This window comes from Bidens hawaiensis, unplaced genomic scaffold, assembly GCF_021521415.1.
Source record: "Bidens hawaiensis isolate Kalapana, Puna unplaced genomic scaffold, B.hawaiensis_p1.1 tig00031774_1, whole genome shotgun sequence".
NCBI lineage: Eukaryota > Viridiplantae > Streptophyta > Magnoliopsida > Asterales > Asteraceae > Bidens > Bidens hawaiensis.
In genome coordinates, this window is record NW_027495369.1 from 229008 (window position 1) to 241892 (window position 12885).

At 32.9% G+C, this 12885-nt stretch overlaps 1 protein-coding gene and 1 non-coding gene across 2 annotated transcripts; both read right to left on the reverse strand.

The window, feature by feature from the left end:
• Positions 1-2973: 2973 nt before the first annotated feature.
• TRNAL-AAG (transfer RNA leucine (anticodon AAG)) lies at positions 2974-3054 on the reverse strand. The gene has a single exon. It is a non-coding gene; the product is annotated as a tRNA-Leu (tRNA).
• A 941-nt stretch (positions 3055-3995) lies between these two features.
• On the reverse strand, positions 3996-6480 carry LOC143582525 (uncharacterized). Its single transcript, XM_077065064.1, has 2 exons — positions 5637-6480; positions 3996-4501 (listed from the first exon to the last, which is right to left on the reverse strand). Exons 1-2 carry the CDS (start codon positions 6478-6480, stop codon positions 3996-3998), a joined length of 1350 nt encoding a protein of 449 aa, XP_076921179.1.
• Positions 6481-12885: the final 6405 nt, after the last annotated feature.

Consider the following 12885-nt stretch of genomic DNA (forward strand, 5'->3'; position numbering starts at 1 on the left):
GCGTGAAAAAACGTGTAATTCAATCTCCACCATATCTTTTTACCGCCTTTGCAATCAACCAAGCTGGGCCGGTGACAATCATTCATCTATAAGAGGCCCATCTCGGACAAATCAGTAACCCAGAGGCCCATCTTGTACAAATCAGTAACCCAGAGTCCCAACGAATACAAAGACCAAGAGAGCTATCATGGTGGGTCAAGAATTAAGTCTATTGCTCATGTCATAAATAACATGAGTAATAGACTAGGGGACTTGAAGAGATTACATATGATCCGGCCCAAGTGAAGCCCAAGAAAGCAAGCCTAGTCCTTAAAGCCCAAGGCCCCTCCAAGACAAAAGGACAAGTCAACAAATGAAGGGTCCCTTTTGGAGCCTGGAAGTATCAGGTCAAGATGACGCACGTCTGAGGCAAAAGGGAATCGTCTGGCGGATAGAAAAGAGAAGTCTGTTTAAGTCAAAGAGGAATGTAAAAAACCGCTGGATAATAGGATGTGTCCCCAGGCAACGGTCTGGAAGGAGAGATTCCTTTTGAACCCTTTATATAGAGGGATTTGTATAATGTAAACGACATGTAAAAAACCAAGCTATTCACTTTTATATACCGATCATCTCTCAAACATCTCTAAAGAAACTTCTCATAATCAACCACTCACATTATTCCTACACACTAATTAAGATTCATTTGAGGTTTCTACAACTATGTCAGGAAGTGAAACAAGCAAACCACAAGGTGATTCGCAATTGAGAAATATAACCTTTATGTGGATTTTGATATAGCATATTTGGTGGATTTTGATATGATATGATGACTAGGCTTTTTTTTATTTTATTTTTATGTATATTTTTTTTTTGAAGTGGTGCTTTTTTAATAAGTAATGTTTAAAAACGTTATATTAATTTTAATACTTTGTACATGTTCTTTTTATATATAAGTGTTTAAAAATTAATTGTTATTTATTTTTATTATTTAATATTAATGAGATGTTAAGCAGGAGGCATCCGATCCATTAGGCCAACCCGTTCGGTCCAAATGCTTATTTTTATTTATAAATATGATTGTTAGGTCTTTTGTTTTTGTTAGTTGAATGTTTTTTAATAAAGAATTTCTAAGCTTTAAGTTTGTTAGCCGAATCATTCGGTTCGAATCGTTTGAATGAAATCATTGTGTTTTTGAGCCATTTGATTGCTAGTCGAAACTGCATCAGTTGGTATCAGAGCTTTGGTGGTTCAAATGGCTTTGCGTGGGGAGAGATGCTTGCTCGATCGTAGATTCGCCGCCAGAGGCAACGAGAGAAGTATGTTCGATTCACGTGCTCGTAGAGAATATCGACTCCTTATTTGCAGATTCGTCGTCCAAGGCAACGATGGAGTCTATCCTGATCCATGGGATCTTGAGATCAAACGGCTTGGCCATCGGGTCCGAGATCTTGAGTTACAACAGGAGATGCGTGTTAAGGAAACTGAATCGGGAACTATCGTCTGGGACGATGTGAACGAGGAAGAGGAGCATTCTTTCGACCATCCCCACCCTTGGTTCGACGAGCCGATCTATCAAGAAGAGTGTTTATTGGAAGACAAACCCATATTCGATGAAGATGTGAGTGATTTCGATGAAGAAGAATATCCGTTTGTGCAAAATATTCTTAGCGGAGTTACTTGTGCTCGCGAGATTGGTAATGTTGCGGTGGATACCGGTGGCAATGAATTGGTTAGAGGTTGTTGACCTGGTTTTTGAAGTTCCAATCAATACGCCAACGACATTCATGGAGGAGTCAACTGGTAATTTTGGTTTAAATTTTAAAATCCCAATATCTTTGCTCATAATTAAGGATAATTTAAGGGTGTGTTCGTTTCACAGAATTCGTGGAAATTCAAAAGAATTGGAATTAAAATCCCATGACATGGTTTTGCAAAATCAAAATATGAAAATTATTGGGGTTGTCAACAAGAAAATATGCATGAAAATATAAATCAAGTATACGCGGTGGTGTCCAACAATGCCTACCATTAATTCCTATGAGTGGGCCTATTATTAATGATCATGGGTTGTCCTTTAAGCCTACTAGAAGCCATATTACAGCCCAACAAAAAAAGACGTTTAACACGGTTCCAATTACTGATAGAATCGTGGTATTGGCTTTCCACTTGTATTCAAAATTGGAGCTAAAGTATGTGACCAAGTCAATAAGATAGTCATGTCTAGAGTCTGGCGAGACAAGCCATGAAAGTAAACTGTTTTGGCAGGCCGCAATGGCAATAAACATTAAACAACAAGCGGATTGATTTTCCATTTGATCCAGGTGGATTTGAGTTATAGACAAAACTCGAGAACGAGTTTTTTTCAAGATGGGGAGTATGATGCAGGAGGCATCCGATCCATTAAGCCGGCCCAGCCCGACCCAAATGCTTATTTTTATTTATAAATATGATTGTTAGGTCTTTTGTTTTAGTTAGTCGATTGTTTTTTAATAAAGAATTTGTAAGTTTTAAGCTTGTTAACCGAATTATTCGGTTCGAATCATTTAAATAAAATCATTGTGTTCTTAAGCCATTTGATTGCTAGTCGAAACTGCATCAGATGGATAAAAAAGTAATATAAATACATGATTATTATCACTTACAGTTACATATGTTAAGTGAGTAAAACTAAGCGAGTGTGAGTGGTAAAAGCCTCCTCCCTTCGTGATACACTTTCACTTTCAGTTGATCATTACATAAAATTGTCTTTTTTTGTTAAATGCACTTCTTTTTCCTTAATCTTCGGTATATTGCATGTTGGAGATGAAGATGGGGTGAAAGCCAATCGAATATGTTGGTCTTTATCAGCACGCTTGCCAAAATATAACCAAAATAAGAGAAAAAAAATCACTTGCCTTTGGTTCTCATATTAAAAGACGAAATTAAAAAAATGCATTTTGTATAAACATAGTTTAAGAAATTAAATCAGCTTTTAAAAAACTACAAAAAACAGTTTGTTGAGAGTGGGATTTGAACCCACGCCCTTTCGGACCAGAACCTTAATCTGGCGCCTTAGACCAACTCGGCCATCTCAACTTTTATTTATTTTTGCACGTACTACATATAAATATATAGGTTAAGTTCTTGAGTCAGTGACATTTTTGAGCGTTCTTATTCTTTCTTTTTGAGACATTCAGAGTTAGGTTTAAATTCATACCTCCTAATTAAGTTACATAAACCACAAAATGGAACTTTTAAATATTCAAATATATCAAATGGTTTTTTTTTGAAGAATTACGTTAACACATAACAACCTTGAATTATCTGGATGTTTGGCTTGTAGGGAAGTGGCAAGGCTTGATGAGCCTGAAACTAAAAACTTCCATTAAAAAGGACATTCAATCCTGGATGGTTATAAAAAGATATTTAATGTACCTTTATTGGTTATCTTTGAGTATTCAAATGCTTTTAGGTTCTATTAATTGAACACAATGAATGTGTACTAGTTGATACTATTATACGAGTAGAATTTAGGGAACTGGTTGCACCTTTAATTACACAAGGTTCTCATCAAAACCCATCCCGGTTGACATACTTCCCTGTTTAAGTGGAGCTCATGACGATTTTGTTGTTGCTCTAACTTCATCTCTTGAGATTACAAAAGTGTTAGGGCATACCTGATGATGCCATGATGGCTTCATATTTCTAATAAGAGGATGTTATAACAAAAAATTCATGTGTTTTCAAAGAGAATTGGTGAAGAAGAGAAATCAATGTTACTACCTTGAAAAATTTTGATTTAAAATGTCAATATGACTCTCTTTGGTATAATCTCTGACAAATAATTTGTCCACAACATTTTACAATAAACACCTCAAAAACAAGAAAAAACTACCTTAGTTTGAATATCTGAATCAAAATGAATAAACTCAAACCTCATCTCAAACAAACAATACTTCATTTTGTAAGGTTAAAGTCTTTTGATTATATATTGGACATTTGGACCAACAACGAATCGACTTTCATATAAGTAATATTTATGGCTTAGACAGTATGCTCGGTGATTTTCGGTAACTGTTACTCTCTATCATGATCTCAAACAAATCTCCTTCAGAAGCCTCATCACATTCCTTCATCTTTCCTTTATTAACATTGGCATGATATGATCCACTTCTTGCTGTTTGGTTTAACCATTGTGAATCTATATTTCCCATGGAAAAAAGCTCTTTGCTATCTTCATACCCCGATGATGAGGAAGTTGCCATTGGTCCAATGAAGCATGGATTTTGAGTTCTTTGAAAATTTGCTGGCCCGTATTTAAAGACACTTTGCCCGAAATTTACAAGCACCACAACATCACTGTTTGTTGCTAACACCGGATAGAGTGGGGTTCCAAATTCGTCTCCTTTACAGTTGATTTCATGTACAAGTTTGGAATCTACGGCAAAAAAAACTTTCTTCAGATTTGGATTGTATCCACAACCGATCACCTTATCTGATCTTTCCCATCTTTCGATATTCGATTCAATTATGAGTTTATTTCCTACAAAATCAAGTAAATTACTAAACCAAATATCTTAAAAGGAATATCAGTTCAAAAAGATACTAAAAGCATTATTAGCTTAAATGAAAGTTAAATTTATATTAAGTATTCAGACTAACAACAAAATTACATAAAATTACATATATAATATCTAAATCTAATTACAAATGACTCAATATCTAAATGCATATAAGAAAGTTAGGACCGAAAAGACCTTAATAAAGACATATTATACCTTGTTATATACTCCGTAACATAGAAGCTGTTATTTTAAAAATGAAACATGAAAAGTAGGCATGAAATAAATTATTATACACTTTTCCAAGTGTGAAATTATTTGAGCTAAATAAGAATTTGTTGGTTGTTAGGTGGACCTACCAGGCTGTTTTATCACTTATGTTTCTTGATGTTATATTAATATTATATACACTTCCAAGTTCCATCTAAATAATAATGAAACAATAATATTATTTTGTCTTATGTAAATATTCTTTTTACATTGCTTAATACATCTTAGAATAAGGATAATGTATAAGAAGATTCATTTTCTTCTACTCTAAGGTTATTTTTTAAATAAGAGTAATGAAAAGTAAAGAATATTATATGCAAAAGTGAAAACAACGATTTTGCTAATCTTTACATTTGTTTTTATTCAGTTGGATTTAACTTGTTAAGAATTATACATGCTAATTATAATACATATCCAATAAAACCAGTATTAACTATTCAATTTTTATTCAGTTGGATTTAACTTGTTAAGAATTATACATGCTAATTATAATACATATCCAATAAAACCAGTATTAACTGTTCAATTACCCTACACCATTCTAACCTGAATCAAAATAACATGTTTTTCTTAAGATAATCCCGTACTAACTCGAACCCGTGCCCCAAATGATCTTATATATACATCATGCTAGAATAATTAGTGTGCAATGACTTTATGTCGATTATGATTGTTTTTAAGTACTAAGAACATTTTTTTTCTTAAGATAATCCCGTACTAACTCGAACCCGTGCCCCAAATGATCTTATATATACATCATGCTAGAATAATTAGTGTGCAAGTGTTTATGACTTTATGTCGATTATGATTGTTTTTAAGTACTAAGGAGAACGAAATAGAGCATACCATCCAAGTAAATAGAGCCATCAGAATAGAAGCCAATAGACCGGGGATAACTCCCCGGAAGCTTCACCGGAAGGGGACCTCCGACGGTAAACCCTACCGACAACATAACACTAACCTCATTCCCCCCTCCACCTATCTCCTTCACACAACCTCGACCCCTCAGCTCTTCCATATTTACATTCCCACCCCTCCCATTTACACCATTCTCTTGTATCAACATAATATTCTCATCCTCTCCAATATTCACCCCTCCTTTTCCATTAACACCCTTTCCATCTTCACTCTCATAACATGATAAAATCGTAATTTCAAAATATGCTTCTTGCGGAAACGGCGACGTATTCCCCACCTCTGGCCCGGGTAACGGCAAAGCCGATCTTATAACCGAAGCCGCTGACATTGCAGACGTCGTAGTTTTGATGATTTTCTTCAACCCGGAATTAAACCGAATCTTTTGCATGAAATCCGCAGATCCCGGACAAACTTCCCAACTTATTTCCACGTCATCCTCGTACTCTCCGGAGCCGTCAACGCCACCAGCGCCGCCAGCGCATGAGCCGAGTAGAAACCGGCTTGATCCAACGGACGATGATGAGATATAATCAGTAAAAGCAAATCTTGACCACCCGTTTTCTATTGCGTCTGTTATGAGTGTGGGGTTATCCGACCATTTGAACAATGTTAATTTTTTGGATGTTGTTTCATGTCGGGAAACAGTTGTGTTTTCTGCGGGTGGCGGCGGTGGTTTAGGGTGACTGAAAATGTACTTGAAGAGGAAAAAGAGGAGGAAGAGGATTATTCCGGCGGATGCTGCCACCAGTGTAATGTGTATCCACCCGAGCATTGTATAGTTGTATTGTATCAATATTTATTAATAATATTAATTTTGGTGATGGAATTTTGAAATTGAAATTGTGAAGCGTGGTGAGATGTTATATCATATGTGAAGGGGGACGGCAATTAAGTAAAAATGTAATTATGGAATAAAATATGAGCGATTAAATAGTTTTTTCTGTTAATCTTCTCCTAATATAATTTGATTTGTTACTTAATTCTGACACCATACCAGACACCACCTGTTTTGTTTTGCCTTCTTTTTTTTTTCTTCTTCTCCCGACACACATGCTTTAAACCGTATAAACATTGGAGTTGTGTTACTTGCCCCTTATTAGTTTAAGAATATATAATTTTTTTTTTCTTTTTGTAAATAATTAGAAGCTGATATGGTTGTGATTGGACCAAGGTGATGTTGTATTGTTTAATATGTCTTGAGTATGGCTACTGTCTAAGTGTCAAGAATACTACAAATATAGATGAAGATCCAGTTAATAAATCGTGCATCTAAGGACCGCTTGTGACAAAACATACACATCCCTAACTATGTTAGTAAGTTTATGACCACATCAACCGAATTTCTTTATTATAGTAGGTTTGTTCGATTGTGACAAAACATACACATCCCTAATAATTAATTAAGGTGCTGTTATGGTATTTGACCTTAGATTGTCTCCTTTTGGTCTTTATATCACTCCCTCATTCAAGGGAAGCAAATTAAAAAGAGCGGAAAATACATTATATAATGTCCATGTCTTACCAATGACATCATCTTATATGGTTAAATGTTTACTTTTGTTATAATACATGCCTATTATTACCATTATAATATATAATAGAGTACTCTATATAATACCATTAGTATATACATTGAATCATATGTGAACATATATTTTATCAATAACCAAAAACTTTAGTTGTTCAGTTATACTTTTAATTTACAAAGCTTTATTTATATTCATGTTAGTTTTGTCTTCATAACTATTAGAGATGACGGAACAACCATATGGATAGGGTGTATGACTTTTAAATCACGTGGCAACATCAGTATTCTGTTATATGCGGGTAAGGCGCATGGCTTCAATCAATGGCAAATGTTTGCCACATAAATTTGTTTCATTGTTGATCATTGAAGGATTAAAATGAATTAAAAAAGTTCTAGGGTACTTGTGGGTAGATATTGCCCGTAATTTTGTGGTTTGTGGGTAATTAAGGGTAAAAATGAGGTAGTTGTACATGATTGATCAATAGATGAGTAATACCCATGGATACCCCTTTCCCTCTTAAAAATTCATGATGGTGATATATGGGGTGGGGAATTATGATAAGAGAGTATTTTCTAAAAATTGTATAAAAAAATGCGGGGGTGATCATTAGATCTTAGGTGTTAAGGAGAATTGTATCTAGTCAATAAAAGGATGGTATGTTTTATATTTTGAACTAGATTGAGGCCCGTGTATTACACGGGTAATTGATAAAAATTGAAAATTTTAAATTTTAACCATTAAGTGAATTACAGTTAACAAAATGATCATATATTGTTAATACAATTACAATTTATATGAAAAATATAGAAATTACATAACTAAGATTACACAAATATGTTATACTACATTTGTGATTATATTGGTTGGTATACATTGTTTATCAAAAATCAAAATCTTTAGTCCATGTTTGCTTGTAACTCTTTATAAGATAACATATATGTCTACTTATAACTCTTGATATATAATCATGTATAGTTGTCTATGTGACAAATAAGGTTATTCAAGTACATACCGCGACCCTAGATAAATTATATTATATATCCATGAAACCAAAAAAAATATTCATGCACATAAAATAGCACACATTTTGATTAGTTAATATATATGATGTCATTTGAGATCATTTGCTCATGTTTATAAAAAAAAAATGATTATCCAAAAAAAACAGATTACCTGAACTTGGATATATAATCATCCTTAGACACTGAAATTGATTAATCTGATAAATTATTTGTTGTTATTAATATTCTGCATATGACAAATTTTAATTAGTTTTATATATTAAAATTAACAATTGTAAAATCAAGAAACATATAAAACTCAAATTTAAATATAATAAAATAATTTGTTTCATTTCATATGAATGAAAAATGACAAAGACATACTAACATTAAAGTCATGTTAAAATAACAGTAAATTCTTCTTTTAAAAAAAAATTGTTTATAGTTTTATTATTTTGAATATAAACTATAATAGACACTTTAATTATGTACTACCCAACAGGTAACACTAACATAACCTCAAATCATTATATTTGTCTAAAAATAAAATTATAAGTAATATAATATTGAAATGATTTGAATGAATAACTGATGAAAACGATATTCTAGGTTTTCATATTCTAAAAGATTTTTGGAAAGCGAAAATAGTGGAAAGGGATTGAAACAGATTTTTTTTTGTTTAAAAATTTGAATTCTTTTAATTAAGTAATTTGTCATATAAGACATATTAAATTTAATATATTTGAATGTATAAAAAAGTATAAATCCAAGTCATAAAATATATGTTTCTGGAGCATTTTTGTCTTGAGTTATGAAAGAAAATATTAAAAGCTAAATATTGATCTTCTTGTTGCTAATTTTTTTACTACACAAAAAAGTCATATAAATAAATGATAGAATGTTCATATAGTAAATCGTTATTCATATGAATTATAATTATTATATTCAACTTCAATGATTTAATGTTAAACACCGAGATATATATAAAACGTATTTTTCATGTTTACAATATTTATACAAAATGTTTGAAAGTGACAGACTAAAACACACTTCCGAATTAAAACACATCCATATACGCAGTGAACAAGTGGATTTGCATTTGTGTCACGAACTAAAACATGATACGTAACTTTTCTAACTCGAATCCTCTGTTATTCATCTTAACATAAAAAGAATTAAAACACATTTATGAACAACATCAAGAACCAAACCACACTATAAACACTATTTGCATATAAAATAGCATGGAAATTTAAAACATTATGGAGAACAAAAACACTAACATAATTACAATATGTACACTAAATCACGAGAATGAATCCAAAAAACGAAAATACATTTACAAAAGCTTTCTTGGTTTAGATCCGAGATTGTAAAGGGTGATATTAAATGCATTGTTTTTTTCTTAAAAAAACCACTTTGATTTAACAGAGTAGAATGATACATGCAATTAGGGGTATGCATGGGTCGGTTTGAAGCGGTTTTGAGCCAAACTCATAACCATAACCGATATGTCGGTTAATGGATAACCATAACCATAACTGATCCGTTATGGCGGTTTCGGTTAATCGGTTTTGAAGGTTAAAGCGGGTCGGTTATGGGTTGGTTAACCGTAACCAAAACAATTTAATTGAGCCTAAAAGTTTGATACCAAATATTAGAAAAAATGACTTGACATAATTCAACAAAATATATAATCCATAACATTAATATCAAATGTTGAAAAAATGACATTATATAATCTAACAATGAAATTTAAGTTAATTTGATAACAAAAGTTGAACCGAACACATCAAAATGGTATAATCCGACAATATGTTCGTTGAAAATAAATCCCAAACATATTGTTTATTAAATAAATGGGTCGGTTCGGTTATGGCGGGTTTGGAAGTATCTATAACCAAAACCGACTCGCATTTGGCTGTTTTCAATACTTCATTAAAACCGACCCACCGGTTATGACGGTTATCGGTTTGGTTACGACGGTTATGGTTCGGTTAACGGTTATGACGGTTAAATTGCTCACCCCTACATGCAATTATGTATTATATTCTTATAAAGCTATCGCATTTTATTTAAATCCTGTTCATAATATATATACTTCACAATATTTATATTTCGTATGTATAAATATACTTTAAATAAATTTTTACATGAATATTATATTTTGGTTAAGATTTTGTCGAGATCTCCCGGTGGTGCAGGCATGCATCATGAATGGATCTCTCTGTATATCCATCGTTGGTAATCAATACAATGCGGATCTTGACAAAATCTCAACCACCGACGAGTTTTTGCTTATTTCAATTTTACTTAAACGTTTGTGGAGATCTATTGACAGGCACACTCGATGGTTATTGAGAGATTCATTTGTCGGTGATTGTTAAGAGCTTTGCCGCCTTCTCCACATAACATCCTTATCTCTATAACCTCTCATTCTCTTTAATTAGGGATTCACTATTCATTTCTCAAATTTTTGTTAGTGGTCGTGATAAATATTGTTTAGTAGTATAAAGAGAGAAATAAAATGAATGAGATCTGAGACTTTTAAAAGTTAAAAGGAATTTGAATATAAATATGATTGTCGAAGCATGAAATGAATCTGACCTGATCCATGACGATGTTTCCACGGATTTTCGAGATGAACGAACCTCGTCTTGATCTTCTCCTCCGGTGGCTTGAGACCTGCAATGGTTTTTCGGGGGTGTGGAGGCGACTGCTAAGAAATCTAAAAGATCTCTTGTTTACAGACACAAAAAAGTGGTGGTGGCTCTTATTGAGCATCCCCCTTAATAAGGAGGTGGAGACCTCCTTATATAAAGAGCCTCATGGCCACTATCATGGTACCCTAATGGGCCTAGCCCAGTTAGGGTTACCTCCACAAAACCCCCTCAGCCCAATAACATTGTATTAGTCCATGTAATAAAATAAGCCAAACATAATAGATTTAGGGTCGTAAAACCGGGTTTTAGTACCATACCCCTACAATGATGTTTGGCTAAATTCTAAGAACAAGAATGAACGTACCAAACGTGAAAACTCTAAAAAAACCCTACGTCGGTGTTAGTTAATTAGTGAATATTTCATTTTTATATATATTTCTTGGTTTGATTTTTAATTTCTCTACTTGGTTTAATTTCCTAGTTAGATATATAACTAGGGCTGGTTTAGGGTGATATTTTAAAAGTGTTTTTTTTTTTTTTTGCTTCAAAGTAATAGTTGTTTCCTTGCAATTTTTATCGTTCTGCGTTTTGAAACTCGGACCCAAGCGGAGCTCCCTACACGATACATACACTTATGTTATGTTGATGTTATTTCTTTTCATCCTTTCGTTTCCTTGATGTCTCGGGATTCTACGACAGAGTGATAACTATAATGATATATTTTTGTTTTGATACTTACACTTATGTTTTGATATTCGAGTGATTTGACCAGAGTTAACCCGTTACCCTATTCATGGCACGACCAAAGGCCCGCACTCCGCTATGGAGCGTTGGTGTAACCCACCCAGTAGTAATTATAATTGTGATTTTTTCATTTAATGATTGGCACATATGTTTTATTAAAATAACAAATTGGTGCACAACCATTAGTTTCCTATATTTTGTCAACGCCATTATATAATGATAAATAAAAACAGTTAGCAATTTGTATCCCAGTAACCTAACAAATCAAATATATTGTTGTTTATGTTATCCCGAAAAAATAAAAATACTAATAAGGATATGTACCCCTTTGTAAGAAAATTAATCAAAGTGCTAAATAAAATGTAATTAACAAAAACTGACATTGCCATGGATTAATGATTAAAAAATAAAATAAAATACAATAAAAAACCTTCACAGTTCACATGCGAATGTTTTGATATTCGCTGCTCGTAAGAAGTAAGTGCATCAAAAGTTCATTAGTTGATCTCGAAACTACGATATTCAAATAGATAAATCGAGTACCCTAGCTATGTTATAATCAAACTTAATCGGCTGCACGCTTATTGTATTTTCTTAAAAGTTCATTCATATATAGAGAATTTGAAATATAAATATGTATTACAGATTAAGATTTGGGGGGGGGGGGGGGGTGATGTTTTGGATTCCTTATTTTACCTTTTTATAACTTTTTCTATAAGTTAATAAGTTACAACTTTGTAACTTATTAACTTGTCATATCATAATAACACACAATACCAAACAACATTTAACTTTTTCAAAAGTAAGTTGCATAAAATAAGCAATCCCAAACACCCCCTAAATATGTAGTAAATTTCATAAGTTGATGATACTGGTAGGCGATAGCACACGTTCAAAAGAAATTCTTCCTCTAACGTCACCTAAATCAATTCCAAATGTATGATGCTAGTGTTGTATTAGGTTACTAGTCAAGTAAAGACAACCACATTGTTAGCATATAAAACCATTGACTTTGGATAAAGTATATGACAATAAGAAGGTTACGAAGCCAATAAAATCCAACTACATAAGGTGCCCCTATATTCAACTTCATTACTTCTGTACCAGACACCAACATATATACCCCCCCCCCCCCCGATCGATGTAGACATTCAACATATGTAAGTCACAATTGCCAACCAAGTTTCAATCGGTATACACAAATAACATAGGAGTTTAAGTGAGGTTAACTAGGATCATG

Bases quoted from the DNA above. Each gene is read 5' to 3' on its own strand.
- LOC143582525 (XM_077065064.1), bottom strand. From the start codon at position 6,480: ATGCTCGGGTGGATACACATTACACTGGTGGCAGCATCCGCCGGAATA. The intron at 4,502-5,636 runs GTATGCTCTATT...TTGATTTTGTAG, and splicing joins TGGCTCTATTTACTTGGATG to GAAATAAACTCATAATTGAA.